The sequence below is a fragment of the Sapajus apella genome, unplaced genomic scaffold (genome assembly GCF_009761245.1).
Source record: "Sapajus apella isolate SASKATOON/1434 unplaced genomic scaffold, GSC_monkey_1.0 scaffold85, whole genome shotgun sequence".
Taxonomy (NCBI): Eukaryota; Metazoa; Chordata; class Mammalia; order Primates; family Cebidae; genus Sapajus; species Sapajus apella.
The window spans coordinates 4,460,427-4,477,673 of NW_022437025.1; the positions used below are offsets into that span (position 1 = coordinate 4,460,427).

The 17,247-nt window shown below is 58.9% G+C and overlaps 1 protein-coding gene across 9 annotated transcripts in view; it reads right to left on the reverse strand.

Annotated features, from left to right (window-relative positions):
* Nucleotides 1–333: 333 nt before the first annotated feature.
* SH3TC1 (SH3 domain and tetratricopeptide repeats 1) overlaps nucleotides 334–17,247 on the reverse strand; it is a 63,239-nt gene continuing 46,325 nt past the window's right edge. For 8 of the 9 annotated variants that reach the window (XM_032254059.1, XM_032254061.1, XM_032254060.1 and 5 more), the window contains 8 exons: nucleotides 17,023–17,064; nucleotides 13,541–15,205; nucleotides 9,247–9,427; nucleotides 8,646–8,796; nucleotides 6,084–6,206; nucleotides 5,228–5,378; nucleotides 3,943–4,139; nucleotides 334–744 (listed from right to left, as the gene is read on the reverse strand). In XM_032254059.1, the coding sequence (XP_032109950.1) occupies nucleotides 487–744; nucleotides 3,943–4,139; nucleotides 5,228–5,378; nucleotides 6,084–6,206; nucleotides 8,646–8,796; nucleotides 9,247–9,427; nucleotides 13,541–15,205; nucleotides 17,023–17,064 (2,768 nt within the window). In that variant the 3' untranslated portion in view covers nucleotides 334–486. Of the gene's footprint in view, nucleotides 745–3,942; nucleotides 4,140–5,227; nucleotides 5,379–6,083; nucleotides 6,207–8,645; nucleotides 8,797–9,246; nucleotides 9,428–13,540; nucleotides 15,206–17,020; nucleotides 17,065–17,247 lie in introns of all 9 variants that reach the window. The other variant, XM_032254063.1, reaches the window with a different exon arrangement.

Consider the following 17,247-nt stretch of genomic DNA (forward strand, 5'->3'; position numbering starts at 1 on the left):
ACACCTAACCTCTCTGTGCCTCTATTTCTTCAAAGGGGCACAAGCAGCCCCCACCTCCGGGCACAGTGGCCTGAGGATTAAAGGCAAACGTGGCACAAGACCTATGGCAAAAGCTCAGAGCAGGCACCTGCCCAAGGAGTACCTCTACCGTCTCCCCTCTGGCCGCCAAGGAAACCGAGGCTCATGGTGACCTGGCCCAAGTCTGTTGGACTCAGGGTCTTTCTCATACCCAAGATCAGGACATAGCAGCAGGGCTGCCCCAGGGAAGGGAGCTGGCCCCTAGACACGCCCAGAAAGCACGCCAGGGAAGGATGCCTTTGTGACTTTAGTAAGTTATTGCAAAAAAAAAAAAACTCATTTATTGTCATTTGACCCCTGCTTTCATGTCCCCATTTCCCAGAAAATGAGCCACTGGAGATACCAGGAGAGGCAGGAGACCACACTCCCACCCCAGCAGCACAAAACCCACTTCCTCGGACGCTGTCCTCAGTGAGGGTGGCTGGGCGCCAGCCAGGGGGCCCACCCGCAGAGCGGCAGGGGAGGCAGATTGACCCTGCGGATGTTGAGCTCAGTGGCGAAGGTCCTGGCCTTCTGGTAGAAGAAGAGCGACTTCTCGCGGTCCAGGAGGAAGTTGTGGTAGATGGTGGCCAGCCGCGTGTAGATCTTCAGCTGTGCCTTCTTGTTGCCCAGGTCCACGGCGGCCGCCAGTGCCAACTGGTAATACCCAGCCGCATCAAAAGGGTCCTGAAGGGGACAGGCCATGCTCAGCCAAAGGGGACTTGAAGCACGTCTCCCCAGAGGCCATTCCTGCACCATCATGTCCCACCAGCACCGGCTCACCCCAGGAGCCCCAAAGCCTGTGAAACTCCACTGCTGCAGGCCCTGACACCCCCTGGAAGCCTCCCTGACTGTCCCTAACCTGACCCCCCCTGAGCCTCCTGCCCCAGCCCCACCCTCTCTGCAGGCAGTGACTGCTTTCCCCATGGGCTGTGGTTGGGGTGGATCCTGTCTGCTCTGAGAGTCCCATGCGGGACCCGTGGCTCCCAGCCACAGCAGGGGCACAGTGTTGAGTGACCCAGGCTTCCCTCTGACCCCTGTCCACAATGACCATTTCCAGGCCCTTCCACGGGCTGGACCAGGTGCAAAAAAATCTCACAGGTGTCATCTCTGGGACTCTTCTCTGAAATAGGGACAGAGAGTGACTCCCCAGACCTCTGCTACCATTTTAGATGCATCTTTCGCTCAAACTCGCCATCCCTGGGTTGGGACGTGGCCTCCCCAGACCTCCTCCTTGACCCTCCCATCCCCCACCCAGCTTCTCCCCAGGCACCTCCTCCACATGGGGGTCACCCAAGGGACCTCTCCAAGACCCATGCCTGGCCCAGCCCCCTTTACCATCTCAAGACACCTCCCAGGGCCAAGGACAAAGTCCAAGATGCAGAGCCAGTTCATTCCCTAGCTACCCACCCACACACGGAGCAGGGGCGCATCCAACGCCCCCCAGCCCCACCCAGCACTGGACTCTGCCGGGTGCACGGCTGAACCTAATGTCCCTGCTACCAGTCTGGGGGACCTGGGAGTGAAAACTGACCGCACAGGGTGGCCAGGGCTGTGGCAGAGGGAAGCCTGGGAGCCTGTGGGGAGCTCGGGAGGCCCCAGACTCAGCCTGGGGTGGGAGGCGATGGCTTCCTGAAAGAGGGGGCATCCCAATGAAACAGAAAAGAGCCAGCCAAAGCATGTGTCTGTGTGCCTGTGTGTGCATGTGCTGGTGTCTGTGTGTGCCTGTGTGTGCACCTGTGTGTGCCTGTGTGTGCATGCCTGTGTGTGCCTGTGTGTGCACCTGTGCGCCTGTGTGTGCCTGTGCCTGTGTGTGCCTGTGTGTGCACCTGTGCGCCTGTGTGTGCACCTGTGCGCCTGTGTGTGCGTGCCTGTGTGTGCACCTGTGCGCCTGTGTGTGCGTGCCTGTGTGTGCCTGTGTGTGCACCTGTGCGCCTGTGTGTGCCTGTGCCTGTGTGCACCTGTGCGCCTGTGTGTGCGTGCCTGTGTGTGCGTGCCTGTGTGTGCCTGTGTGTGCACCTGTGCGCCTGTGTGTGCCTGTGCCTGTGTGTGCACCTCTGCGCCTGTGTGTGCGTGCCTGTGTGTGCCTGTGTGTGTGTGCCTGTGTGTGCGTGTGTGTGCACCTGTGCACCTGTGTGTGCGTGCCTGTGTGTGCGTGTGCCTGTGTGTGTGCATGTGTGCTTGTGCCTGTGTGTGTGTGTGTGCATGTGTATGTGCCTGTGCCTCTATGCGCATTTGCGTGTCGCTGTGTGTGTGCCTGTGCCTGTGTGTGTATGCCTGTGCTTGTGTGTGTGTACCTGTGTGCACACAGGTGCCGGTGTGTCTGTGTGCATTTGTGTGTGCCTGTGGTGTGTGCAGCAGCTGGTGGGTGGCAGGGCACACCCAATCCACCCTATTCCAGGGCTCACTCTCATGTGTATACTCAAAGGGACCCCATTTCAGAGGCAGTTGGCAAAGATGCCTATTTACCCCTGCCTCTCTGCCAGCCTTCCAGGCCCCATCCAGCCTGGCTTTCTCTCCCACCCCTCTGAGCCCAGGGTTCAGTGTCTCCTACACAGGAGGAGGGTGTGGCCTTGGAAAGACAGCTGCCCTGGGGGAATTCTGAGAGGGCCTCTATGGGGGACACTGTCCTGCGCTGACAGCACAGTCATGATGAGGCCCAGAGGGCTGTGCATGGGAAGGAGGGGGAGGCCTCTGCCCCTCGACCCCAGCCGTGGACCTCTGCCTCTCAGGGACAACTAGGCCCTTCCCTTCCCCCTGGGTGGGCGGAGCGGGCAGTGGGCATGACCAAGAGAGATAAAGGCCCCTTCTGGGAGGCCCGTCCCCTGGGTCCCATGTCAGCTCGTGAGTGGAGAGCAGAGTCCCTCTGGGCCTGCTGCCTGGCACCTCCCTGTCTGGCTGGGACTTGGGAGGCCACAGGGACCACTTCTGAGCACCAGGTGTCGCCAGCACTGAGTGGGGGCCTCCGGGGCAGCCCCAGGCCTGTAGGGGTATACGGGGCGGGGTCTTAGGGCTGCCCACCTTCTCATGTTGTTTTAAGGCCCCCAAGAGCTGAATCCCTGGACTGGAGCGCACCGGCCCCTCATCCCACAAGGAGCACTGATGCGGCGCCGGGGCGATGCTGAGGAGGGGCGGGTGCCTGCAGGGCAGGGGGGTGGAGATACTCCAGGTCAGAGCCAGCCCGTCCCAGCTCTCACCCCTGCAGGGCTGGGAGCAGAGGGAGCACAGGTCCCAGCGCTGACCCAGCAAAGCCTCAGCCTGGCTGTTGGGGCCCCACCCACTGCACCTGTCCTGAGCTGGGTTTTCCCTGTCTGTGAAGCAGGGTGGTAAGACATCTGTCCTGCCCCACCCTGCCTGGGTAATATGAAGATTCAAGGTGTCTCAAGACTCCAGAAAGGAGTTGCTGAGTACAAATTGGCACTCTGGGCAGGCTTTCTAGAGGAGGCGATGGAATTTGGGTTGGATCTTGCATAGCAGATTCAATGTGAGGATGCCATCCCCCAAATGTCTTTCTCCCTACCCCATTTCCTTTGTTAACTGCAACTTGACGTTTGACTGTCAGGACTCAGATTTGGTGTCACCTCCTCCAGGAGGGCCCCCATGACTACAATCCCTCTTCTTTACCCAGTGGCTGCCAGTGGGTAAAGAAGAGGCTGCTCATGTGTCAGCCTCCCTGGCTGAGGCTGAGCTCTTGAGGGCGGGGCCTGGCCAGCTCGGGAGCTGGGTCGTGTCTGCTAACTGCTGGCTCCTCCGGCCGGGCGCGGAGCTCCAGGGAGGCCACTGGGCCATTCCTAAGGAAGGCTGGAACCCAGGCCTCTGGGGTCTGGGTGGAGATCCCACTCCAAGGGGGCCGGGAGCCCCCCAGCCGTGCCCCTCCCCACCCACCTTCAGGTCGTAGAAGATGATGTCACCGAGCACCAGGTACACCTTCACGTAGTAGAGGGTCTCCTCGTCGAACTCCAGTGGTGAGTTGCAGAGCGACAGCGCCTTGAGGTAGAAGTGCTCCGCCAGCTCGCCGTGGCCCAGCCGGTGGTGTAGGGCGGCCAGCCGGTGATAGGCCACCCGCTCGTTCAGCCGGTCCCCTGGAGGGCAGGCCGAGGGGGCAGGTGTGAGAACAGGGCTCCCTGGGGCAGGCAGGGCACAGGCCCCTCAGGAGCAGGCATGCAGACGCCGGCAGCACCTGGCCCGCCTCCAGGCACCCGTGGTCACCCGGACAGCCCCGGTCAGTCCCTCCGGGCTCCCAGACTCACTTTTCCCATCTGCAAAGCAGAACCAATAAGTCCTGCCCCTGTCTACTGTGAGGCTTTGGCAAAGTGGGACTTGGACAGCCCAGCTCTGTGCCTACACACAGCCGCCTGTCTCTGCTCACTGCTTTTAACCAGGAGAGCCCAAAAGGCGTGCAGCCCAGACACTCCCGGGCACCAGGGCTCCAGGCAGCCCACAGACATGACATTTAACTCTTCCTGAGCGTGTCATCACCAGAGTCCCCGGCACTGGGGAGTCGCTGCGTGCCTGAACTCCAGGTGCCCCCGAAAATGCGCAAGGCCACCAGGTCTGTATCCGGCATCCTCCCCTCTCCAGGGCAAGGGGCGTGGAGCCTGCATTCAATGCATTCCCACATGGCTGCACATCTACTGTGTGACAGGCTGTGGGGCGCAAGGCGCTGGGGCATGCAGCCGGCTCAGGGCTCCCTCTCTGGAGGAGGACAGACAACCCTGGCACAGCACCAGGAATGCCTGGCATTAAGGGACAGGCTGCCGGAAGGGGAACTGGGATTTCATCAGCCAGAGAACTGTGTGGTTGATGAAGGTGGGAAGGGCACAAGAGAAAGGGATCAATCGGTGCACATGAGGCCATGGCCACTCTGCCTGGCACACTCAGGGACTGACCAGATGCCTGGAGTGTCTGGAAGGCAGGGCACACTGGGCAGCCCTTATGGTCGGCAGGGGGAAGAGGCAGAGGAAGCAGAGCTCAGCCAGGCAGGGAGCTCTACACTGCGTGAGAGACCTCCGGCTGTGCCCAGGGCCGGACAGGGGGGCCAGCTGGGCAGATCTGCCTGCCTGGACAGGATACCAGAGAACCCGGCAGCTATGTCGGCTCCTGCCCTGCAGGCCTGCAGGCTGCGCTCTGGCAAGGTGTCGGTCCCGGCAGCGCAGGGTCCGGGGCTTACCCAGGGTGATGCTGAGTGCTAGGGCCATGTGGGCGAACTCCAGGCCCTCCCGGGGCTCCTCCAGCGTGGCCAGCAGCGCCACCAGCTTGTTGCACAGCCGCAGCTCCGCCTTGCGGTTGCCCGTCGTCACTGCCAGGGGCAGGGCCCGGTCCTACCACACAGGCAGGAGGTGTCAGGCTTCCCGCACCCACCCTGCCCATCGCCCTCCTCAGAACCCAAACATGTGCCTGGAGTTTTCCACGGCCCAGCTACCCGTGGGCCTCCACACGGCTCTGTGAGCTGAGAGAAAGGGCGACACCCAAGCTGGGGGCTGAAGGGTCACCTGAGGCCCATCCAGCCGTGCCCTGCAGCCTCAGACCAGCCCCTCCCACCTGGGCACCGGTAGTCTGGCTGAGGGGACCCAGCACTCCTCTCTGCTCTAAGAACACCACACTTATCTGTGCCCAGGGCTGAGCCACACCATGAGCTCAGAGGAAGGGAGAAGCCGTCCCTCCGGGCTGCTTGCAGACCTGGACCCTGTCCCTGGGTCTCCCACTGACATGCCGTGTGTCCTTTGACATGTCCCCGTGCCTCTCTGAGCCTCAGTTTCCTCATCTGGGAGATGGGGACAGGACTTCCCACCATGGCTGCTTGAGCTCATCGGGTGAAGGGAAAGCCCGTTGCCGTGTCCAGGGCCCAAGCGTTTGATCTGGGCGGGGGTGCAGTCAATGTCCCTCCCAGTGAAACCGCTAGGAAACTAAGCACATGCATGGGGTGGCCCTGACTCCACGTGGGAGGCCTCTGCCCTGCCACACCTGTGCCTCACCCCTCAAGGTGCCCCCAAGGCCAACCCGCATCAGCCCGCAGGCAAGCTCACCCGGTAGAAGGACACGGCTTTCTCCCGCTCCCAGGCCCCATTGAAGAAGATGTCTCCAGCCGCCTCGAACAGCTCCAGCCCCAGGCTGGGGTCGCCTGTGTACAGGGCCACATTCTGTGCCACCTGCAAGGAGACAGAAGTTCCCTCAAGACCCACACGTGGCGAGGTGGCCACACCCACCCAGATGAGATTCCCTCACCAGCCTCTCCCTGTCACACTGTAGGTGCACCTCAGCCTTTTCAGACCCTGTGTGCTGGGGCTGCCACCACTGCTGGCATGAGGACAGTGACCAGATGCAGCTGAGTGCCAGGAGGTGCCTGTGCAGCTGCAACCCAGGAGCCAGCAGGCAAGGGACGGCGAGGAGCTGGGCACGGAACCCAGAGCCAGCCTCCAACCCACTCACAACATGCTGACCTCGGCGCTCTCTGCCCCGGTGTCTTCAGGGCTCCCACACATCCTGCCCCTCTGTCCTGGTCCTTCCCCTCTGTCAGGGTCGCCTGTCTCTCCCACCAGGAAGGTCAGCTCCACAAGGCCAGGGACCAAGCCATGGGCTTCTCTGCAGTGTTCAGGGCCTCCTGCTGCTCCTGGCCCCAACAGGTGCTCCACAAATGCCCACTGAGTGCGTGGCTGAGCAGTCTAGCCCTGCCTGTGACCCACCTGTGACCTGGCCAGACCCCACTGCTTGCTGTTCCCAGACAGTGCTAGGCTCCCACCCATGCCTGGGCCTCCACACCTGTGAATCCTGCCCCCAGGGCTAGGCCTAGCCCACTCCCCCCGCACTCACACCAGCCTCTGGGCCTCCAGACTGCGGGGAGCCCAGCCCCCACTCCTTTCTGTGCTGCCACACCCCTGCCACAGCTCAGGGCCCCACATCAAGAGTGTTCGTGGGTGGGCCTGGTCCCCTCTTGGCCATGAGCTCTTGATCCTTCTCCTCAGCTTGAGGAGGTATACAGCAGGTGCTCAAAAATGAAAGCCTCACCAGGCTCATGGGCTTCCCAATTTGTTCCAGATCACACTGTGTTTGGGAAAGCCTCTGAAAACAGCTGCTATGATAGATGCATTTCGTAGGGAGATGTGCCATGTGTTGCTTGGAGAAGTTCTTCTGTGTTAACTGAGTGGACACATTATTTGAGCATGTGCTGTATACCAGCAGGTGCTGGGCCTGTGAGCGGCCCATGCCTCTGCCCTCAGGGAGAAGATGCTGGGCATTTGGGGAGGATATGAGGGAACCAGTGGGAAGGAGGAGGGGAAAGGCATACAGCAGGTGCTCAGCAGTGGCTTTGGAATGAGTAGATGGATGGATGAATGGATGGATGGATAAGCAGATGTATGTATGGATGGATGTATGGATGGATGAATAAGCAGATGCATGTATGTATGTATGGATGGATGGATGTATATATGGATGGATGGATGGATGGGCAGATGAATGGATGGATATGTGAATAGATGGATGCATGAATGGATGGATGGATGGATGGACAGATGGGTGGATGGATAGATGGATGGATAGATGGATGGATGAATGGAATGATGTGTGTATCTATGCGTGGATGGATGGGTGGATGTCGTATGTATGTACATATGGATGGATGGAGAGATGGATGGATGAATGTATGAATAAACAAATGGACTGACAGACAAATGAATGGAGGAATGAATGAATGATTGGATAGGTGGATGAATGGATGGATGGATGATGGATGGATAGATGGATGGATGAATAGATGGACAGATGGATGATGGATGGATAGATGGAAGGATGAGCAGGTGAATGGATGGATAATGGAAAGATGGATGGATGGATCATGGATGGAAGGGCAAACAGGTGAATGGATGGATGATGGAAGGATAAATGGATGATGGAGTGATGGATGGATAGATGGATGGATGATAGATAAAAGGATGAACAGGTGAGTGGATGGATGATGGATGAATGGATGATGGATAGAAGGATGGACAGCTGAATTGATGGATGATAGAAGGATGGATGGATGATGGATGGACAGAAGGACAAATAGGTGAATGGATGGATGATGGAAGAACGGATGGATGGATGGTAGGATGAACAGATAAATGAATGAATGGACACATGGATGGATAGATGATGGACGGACGGACGGATGGATGGTAGGATGAACAGGTAAATGAATGAATGGACAGAGGATGAACAGATAAATGAATGAATGGACACATGAATGGATGGATGATGAAGGACGGGTGGATGGATGGATGAACAGGTAAATGGGTGAATGGACACGTGAATGGATGGATGATGGATGGATGGACGGTTGGGTGGATGGATGAACAGATAAATGAGTGAATGGACACATGAATGGATGGATGATGGAAGGACGGATGGATGGATGGTAGGATGAACAGGTAAATGAATGAATGGACACATGAATGGATGGATGATGAAGGACGGGTGGATGGATGGATGGATGGATGAACAGGTAAATGGGTGAATGGACAAGTGAATGGATGGATGATGGATGGATGGATGGTTGGGTGGATGGGGAGAGAGCCTGTGCAGGGCCCTCCCGCATCCTCGCCGCTCACCTGGATGTACAGGTCCACCAGCTCACTCTGCCGCAGGATGTAATAGATCTTTCCTGCTTGCAGCCAGGCATGCGCCTCCTTCTCTTTCTTCTGGAGGTCGATGAAAATCCCCAGACTCCGTTTGGTATAGTCCAGAGCGGATTTATAGGCCCTGGCATGAGACACAGGTGTCAGAACGCGCGCTCCACGTCCTGGAACCAGTCTGCCTCTTCCTGTGGGTCTGGTGACAGATGAATTTCAAATGTGGGGCCTGGGAACGGCCCTCTTGTGTGCACAGTGTCCTGCCCCTCCCAGACTGCTGGGAGGGCCGGGATGAACAAGTGCAGTACGGAAAGGATGAAGGACATCCTGAGGGAACCAGGCATCATGCTGCCCCATGGCAGGAGGGGCATGCTCCATCTCCCCCAGCTCCCAGACACAGCCTGTGTCTTCTCCAGATGCAGCCCTGGGTCGCCCAAAGCCCACCAGCTCAGAGCATCCGACGCCAAGGAAACAACCCCAAGGAGAGCACTGCTGGGGCCCTGGGCCAGCTTCCCTGCGCCCCCACCCTGCCCCGCTCCACCGCGCCCCGGCCCCCTGCCACCGCGGAACAAGCCCTCACCGCTCAGTGCCCAGGGACAGGTAGAGCTGGCTGATGGTCTCCAGGAGCTGCCCCTCCAGCACCTTGTCGGCCACCCTGCAGGCCAGGGAGAGCTGGAGCTCATGGTAGATGACGCACTGGGCCTCGCTGGGCATGACGGCGCTGTAGAAGTGGCACAGCCGCTGGACGGCCCTCAGCTGGCCTGGGTGGAAGACAAAAAGGAAGATGTCGGCCTCCCAACACTGCAGCGAGGCCGGCCAGGCTCGGAGGCCCCTGTGGTGTGTCTGCCTCCTCCATGCCTTCGTGAGCCGGGACCGCATAGGCAGGACACTGAGCACGGACAGGCCTGGAGCCCATGCAAGGGTAGCCGCCGGGCACACCACGACATGGGCACAGCTTGGGAGAGCACCAGCCTTCTCTACAACCCCCAGGACTGAGGTCCTGGCCAGGCCCTGTCCCTGCACCAGGCCATCTGTTTCTGCTTCACAAAGCCCCTCTGGCCAGGACCATGGCTGCCTTCAGCCCGAGCTGACGAGGCCAGGGGCACAAACAACCCTTGTCGCAGTTGGAACCCCGAGAGACCAAAGCCAAGCATCATGTCTGCCACACACGGCATCACGTTGGGGGAATGAGGTTCAAAGCTGGCCCCTGGCGTTCCCACGCCTGTCCTCCTCCCAGGCAGCCAGGCTCCAAACCCACTGGCTTCCCGGCCTCTCCCAAAGCCATGGCGCTGGGAACAGTGGAAAGTTTCCGACTGTCTAGCGTCAGAAACATGCCAGAGATTAACACCAGGAACCAGGTACACCCAATGGACATCGATAACGACAGCAGAATACACAGTCCTCCCAAGCGCCCACGGGAGAGCCCCCAAGACAGACCACATGCCAGGCCACAGAACGAGCCCCAGTGGGTGGAAAAGGCCTGAGAGCAACGCAGAGGTGATCTTCAGCGGCACAGACATGAAACTGGAAATCAACAGTGAAGACAATTTGGGAAATTCAAAAATATGTGGAAATTACACACTCCTAAACAACCAGCGAGTCAAAGGAGATCATCAGGGAAACTGGAAGTAACTGGAGACGATGAACACGGAAGCACAGCAGGCGCCGGGCGCGGGGCTCACACCTGTCACCCGGCACTGTGGGAGGCCGAGGCAGGAGGATCACTTGAGCCCAGGAGTTCGAGACCAGCCTGGGCAACAGGGTGAAACCCCGTCTCTACAAACAATACAAAAATTAGCCAGGCGTGCCGGGCGCGGTGGCTCAAGCCTGTAATCCCAGCACTTTGGGAGGCCGAGGCGGGTGGATCACGAGGTCAAGAGATCGAGACCATCCTGGTCAACATGGTGAAACCCCGTCTCTACTAAAAATACAAAAAATTAGCTGGGCATGGTGGCGCGTGCCTGTAATCCCAGCTACTCAGGAGGCTGAGGCAGGAGAATTGCCTGAACCCAGGAGGCGGAGGTTGCGGTGAGCCGAGATCGCGCCATTGCACTCCAGCCTGGGTAACAAGAGCGAAACTCCCTCTCAAAAAAAAAAAAAAAAAAATTAGCCAGGCGTGATGGCACATGTCTGTAATCCCAGCTACTCGGGAGGCTGAGGCATGAGAATGGCTTGAACCTGGTTAGAGGCTGCAATGAGCTGAGATAACACCATTGCACTCCAACCTGGGCAGCGGAGCAAAATGCTGTCTAAGAAGAAAAAAAAAGCACAGCATATCAAAAAATTCCAAGATGCAGGTAAGGCAATGCTCAAAGGGAAACGTCAAATCAAAGACCTAAACTTGGCTGGGTGCGGTGGCTCACACCTGTAATCCCAGCACTTTGGGAGGCAGAAGTGGGCGGATCACTAGGTCAGGAGTTCAAGACCAGCCAGGCCAACATGGTGAAACCCCGTCTCTACTAAAAATACAAAAATTAGCCTGGCAGGGTGGCTCGTGCCTGTAGTCCCAGCTACTCAGGAGGCTGAGGCAGGAGAGTCGCTTGATCCAGGGAGATGGAGGTTGCAGTGAGCCAAGATCGAGCCATGCACTCCAGCCTGGGCGACAGAGCAAGACTCTGTCTCAATCAAAACAAAATCAAAAAACCCTCAACTCCCACCTTGAGAAACAAGAAAAAGAAGAATGAACTAAACCCAAAGCAAGTAAAAGGAAGAAAATAATAAACGTTAGAATGTGGAATATGTGAAGCAAAATAGAGAGAATGAGGAAACTACAGATAAGCAACAGAACCAAAAGTTGTTTTTTTGAAAATATTAATAAAATTGACAAATCTTTCACCAGACTGACCAAGAAAAGAAAGACGGGATACAGATGACGAAAATCGGAGACTGAGCCCCATGGCTCACGCCTGTAATCCCAGCACTCTGTGAGGCCGAGGTGGGAGGATCGCTGAGGCCTGCACCCGAGGCCAGCCTGGGCAACGTGCTGACACCCCACCTCTATTAAAAATAAGCCAGTACATAAAACCCCACATTTCTAAAATCAGAAATGAAGAGGGGACATTATTGCCGACCTGACAGAAATAAAAGGATTCCATGAAAACTCTGAACAATTGTATACCAACAAGTCAGATCATCCAGATGCAGCGGCCAATTCCGGAAAGACAGACTACCGAAAGTGACTCGAAAATGACCCCAAGTAAGCACGTGGGGCACCAGCCTGCCCTCGGTCTCCTGGGCTGTTTGGCAAGGGGTGGGGAGAGGGAAGCATGAGCCCTGTCCCCTGTCCTGTGTTCCCAAGTCTGAATCCCACCCTGGGGGAGGGCCTCGTAGGAGGTGCCACTGGCTAATGTGGCCAGGACGCACCGGAGGCCACAGTGGGGGCTGGGGCGCCGAGTTCCTCCTGGAGGTCCCAAAGGTCCCCTTCTAGTCAGAGAATCCCCTGGGGAAGATGCCTGGGTCTGAACCCTCCCACCCCTCCTTGGGCAGATGTGTAGGACCAGGGCCCCCTCACATCCTTTCTGGAAGCTCATCCCTCCAAGGGCCAGGAGCGGGTGCCAGGCTTGTGCTAAGTGGACAGACTCGGCCACAGCCCTGGGGCTCTGAGCCGGGCCACAGGAGGCACCTCTTCGTGGTCTCAGGATGCCGGGATGTCCATCCTGGGAGGATGGACAAAGCGCTGCGGGGCAGAGGGGACCCACAACGGTACCACAGGTCCTGGCCATTTCCCCGGTCTCAGCTTCCTCCGTCTATGCCCTGCAGTCTAGGCTGCAGCAGCCCTGCCCACCTACTGTCTGTCCACTGCTCGCAGCTGCAGTGAGTATTCTACAGCACTTGATGGCTCCCCAGTGCTTCTGGGAAAAGGATTAAGCCACAGCCTGAGGCCCCAGGCCCTGCTTAGCTCCACAGCAGAGCTTCTCACCATCCAGCACCCAACACACTCACTCCCAAGTCTGCACCTCCCTGCACAGGCTCTGCTCACTCACCCCCATGCACACTCCCGTTCACTCATCCCCACTTACACTTTCACTCACGCACCCCCAAGCTCACTCACCCCTGCTTACCCCCCTGCTTACCCACCCCTGCTTACCCACCCCCGCTCACTCACCTGTTCACTCACCCCCATTCCCTCACCCCGGGCCTTCACACAGCTACACACCACCCCCTCACCCGCCACCTACCACTTGTCTAAATCCTCTCAACCCTCTGGTCCCAGACTAAAGAGACTTCCCTAACGCGGGGCCAAGAGCTGCCCCGCCATCACGACACTCACGCTTTTGTGGCTTCTCTGGACCGAAGGTCACTTTCCCACGCTCAGCCCCTGCCACCCGAGGACCCCACAAGCCCCATTTGTGGGTGGGGCCAGGCACCGTCTGCACAGCGAGCTGCTTGTGCATGAACTGCTCGGTGGCTTTGGGTAACCACCCGCCCTCGCGTCTTCTGTGAAGTGGGATGTCAGGTGCACAGGGCTGCCGAGATGCCAAGCAGATAACATGGGCACAAGCCCTGGCGTCAGGGCCTGGCTCGAGGAAGGGCCCCGAGGCCCAGCTCAGCGGCGCCTGCTCTGCTCCCTGGGCTACGTCTAGGGTGACCCATCGCCCCGCTGCCTGGACTGCAGGGATTCCCAGCATGCAGGACTCAAGGTAGGATGGTCCCTGGGCAAACCAGAAAGGGCTGGCTCCCTCGATAGGGCACAGAGGGCCTGGCCCTGCGTGGGAACCGCCTGTCTCCAGGGCGCTTGCCAGCATCTGCTATTTGCCACAACTCAGCATTTTTGATGGTGGAAAAACCACCACTTGCATCTGAATCACAAACCCCAGGTGTGCCCTAACCCCGAGTGGCCCCGGAAGGCAGGCAGGAGGGACCAAGTCACTCACTTTCCACGTGGCCCGTCTCCACGGCGACCAGAAAAGCCCACTCGTAGTAGCCTTTGCCCTGCTGGGCGGGGCCCTGGCGGGTGCACAGGTGGCCCAGCTGCAGGAGCACGTGGGTGAAGTCCCGGCCACACTCCCCTCGGGGCAGCCTCGAGAACAGCCGCACAGCCTCCAGGAGGTAGTGCTGTGCCAGCCTGCTGGCACCCACGTGCAGGCACAGAGCCCCGAAGTTGGCTAGCACCACTGCCTGGTTCCTCTGCTGGCCCAGGCCCTGAGCCACCTGCAGGGCGTGGTAGTAGCCCTCAGCTGCCTGCCTCGTCCGGCCGGTCCTCTTCAGGGCCACAGCCACCATGTTGGCAATCACACCCTCCTGGTCCTCGCTGGCCACCCCCGCATCCTGGACAGACTGCAGGATGTCCAGGGCCACCGGGCTCTGCCCGTGCAGCATGTGCAGCCAGGCCAGAGCCACTAGATGGTCCACGATGGCATGGACTCCGGCAGCCACACTGGCTTCCACTGCCTGTGTCATGAAGGTGATGGCCGGGCCGTGGCACCCGTGGTGGCTGTATAGCTGGGCCAGGCTGGCGTAGAGGGGGCCACGCAGTGGCTGGCCTGTGTCTGGGGCCAGGGAGGCCAGTGCTTGCCTGAGGTAGTGGGAAGCCTGGGCAGGGAGGCCGTGGGGCTGGGGGGTGTTCCGGAGCACCAAGTCCACGCTCCTCAGTGAGCTGGCCAGTGAGCCCCGTGTCCGCAATGAGGCCACCTTGACACAGCCCAGCACCAGGTGGGGCAGGCACTTGCGGCTGTAGATGTCAGCCAGGAGCAGGGAGCAGTCCGTAGGCCACGAAGCCGCCGGGGCTCCCGAGTCCCTGTGCAAAAGCAGCAGCCTCTCTAGGAAGGGCAGCGCCTCCTCGGGCTGCTTGAGGTGCACGTGGTGCCTGGCCAGCAGGAAGCAGGCGCGGGCCTCGGCCTGCAGGCTCTGGCCGCCCACCGCCCACCGCAGCGCCAGCTGCAGGAGTTCCCCCTCTGCCTCAGTGCTGCAGATGTGGCCGGGCGTGCCCAGGAGCAGCGCCATGGCTTTGGGCACCACCTGTGCACACTTCTCCCGGTTCTTCTGCTTCCGGTAAATGCTGGCCAGGTTGGCATACACGGCCACCACCAGGAACAGGTCTCCAAAGCGGCCCTCCAGGGCCCCCAGCGCTTCCTCAAAGTACACCCGGGCCTGGGACAGCTTGAGTCTCCTGCTGCACAACCGTCCCAGGAGGAAGCACAGTCTGGCCAGGGCCATGAGGAGGCCGGCTTTCTTGGCCGTGCCCCGGGCCTGTGCCAGGCGCCCAGTCACCTCCTCCTCATCGCTGAAGCTGCAGAACAGAGTGCTCAGCCACGGCAGTGCCACGTCATACAGGCCATGGAAGCCAGCCTCGTACTCAGGAGCGTTCAGGAATAGTAGCAGTGAGCTCAGGGTCTCCGGGTTTGTCCAGTCGTCCTCAGCTCCCAAGCAGAAGGAGGGCTTCTCTGGGTCCTGCAAGCTCTCATCGCTGGATGCCGCACGGAGACCCCAGGACGCGGGCTCCTGGGGGCAGCCAGGGCAGGTCTTACATTGTTCCAGAACATTCTTCACCTTCTGCAGGGTCTCCTGAGGCTCCAGGCTCAGGCAAGGTAGAGGTATTTCTGCAAGTCACAAAAACACCTAGATAGATTAGAGTCCAGGTGTGAGTCCTGGGTCCACTGGGGGCAGGTCCCCACATCCTGGCCTCTGCATCCCTGGCGTAGCACTCTTCAGACAATACTGCCCCACCGGCTTGCCAGTCCCCCCATTCTCCTCCTTCACCCATTTGACGGCATGGTTTCAGGAGATTCTATGTGTCAGCTCAGTGATCCTCAGAGAGTCTAAAGGCATCTAAAGGCATCCTTCCCTTTAGAATCAAAGCCAGTTAAGGCTGGGCATAGTGGCTTATGCCTGCAGTCCCAGTACTTTGGAAGGCCGAGGCAGGAGGATTGCTTGAGCCCAGGAATGTGAAACCAGCCTGGGCAACAAAGTGAGACCCTGACTCAAAAAAATAAAATAATAGAGAAAAAAAAAAAGAGTCAAAGCCACTTAATTGGACCCGAGCATGCGCAGCGCTGCAACCACAAATATAAGTTTTGTCAGCGTACTGGGCCCCCCAGTGGGCTGCAGGAACCCATGAAATCCTCAACAACCAGTCAGAGCTATTGATCAGCTCCAAAGCCACTATGCAAAGTTGATAAAGCCACCCCCGGCAGAGGGCAGGGATGTCGTATGCATGTGCCCAGCTCCATGCAGGGAAAGGGACCATCCCTGCAGGAGGCATGGGAAAGCTTCCAGACCCCTGTGGCCACCTTCACCTTAGGTGGTCTGAAAACCTGAGGCCCACGGTTCCTACAGGGTTAACACAGGCCAGGCTGCCCGCACAGCCCCTTGGCGCTGGCTGGCTTCAGGGCATTCCCAGCCAAACCCCCTCCCAGAGGTGAGCAAACAAGCACGCTTCCTGTCGGAAAACCTGGGAGGAAAGGAGACGTTACTGGGAAGGAAAGAATCTCGATTTAAACAGACTCTCTGTTTCAACCTCACATGTAAAAAATATTTTTAATACAAACTGTCTCCTTATTCATCTGTAAAGCCTTGGAATAAAAAATATTAAATATGGTTTAGGGGCAAATGTCTGACTTGACCACACTAGACCAGCTAAGAAATCTCCCACCCAGCAGAGGCAAATGGTCCCCCATAGCTGCTACCCTGGCTCTGGAGGGCCACGCACCTGGTCCAGGGACTCGGGCAGCCTGTGGAACCACCCCCTGCCCCCGGCAAGCCTACAACAGCCTTCCCTTCCCCACCGGCTTCCAGGCCTCCTCTGGGACCTCCTGCCTGTTTCCCAAATGTGCTCGGATGGATCCCATTCCCAGGGAATTTCCGAGGGCCCTTAACCCCAAGGGGAACTGTGTCCACATCCCCAGGCTCTCCCCACACGGACCCTGTGTGCAGGGAAGACAGAGCTGTAGATGGGGGGGGGTCTCTCTCTGAATCAGCCCCTCAGGAAGGAGCAGACCCTTGGGGGACCTCAGTTGAGACCACTGTAACCTAAGCCTCTGAATCCAGCCACCCCATGAGGGCAGTGGCCTCGCGTCTCTGAGGCAGAGCAGAGGGCAAGCTGCAGCTTCTCCAGGTCATGAGAAAGGAACCCACAGCCCCACGTGGGCCCAGGCAGTAGAAAGGACTGCCTCGGTTGGGGACCAGGCAGGGGCTGGCATGTTCCCTGGAAGTGCGGCCCCCGCAGCCTCCAGCACCGCAGTGAATAGGAGATTTGGGCCCACCTCAGGCGACCTCCCCCAAGCCTGCAGCCCACACCCACAGAGGGGTGACAGCCGCACCCAATGCCCACCGCGTGCTCAGCTCTGTTACCTCCCCCGGTCTTACCCCAAGGCCCAGCTCATAACCAGAGGGAGCCTGAGCCACCAGCAGAACCCACCTTGTTCCTGGGGCTGCTCAGTCTCAGCATCCTCCACTGAGTCTGGAAAGGGAGAAAAGAGAAGTCATCAAAAACCCCCGCCAGCACCTCTGGTCCCCTGCCAGGTTGAGCTGGGTGCAGGCGTCGCAGGGTGAGGGCATTGCAGGGTGCAGGCGTCGCGGGGTGAGGGCATTGCAAAGGTGAGGGCATTGCAGAGGTGAGAGCATTGCAGGGTGCAGGTGTCGC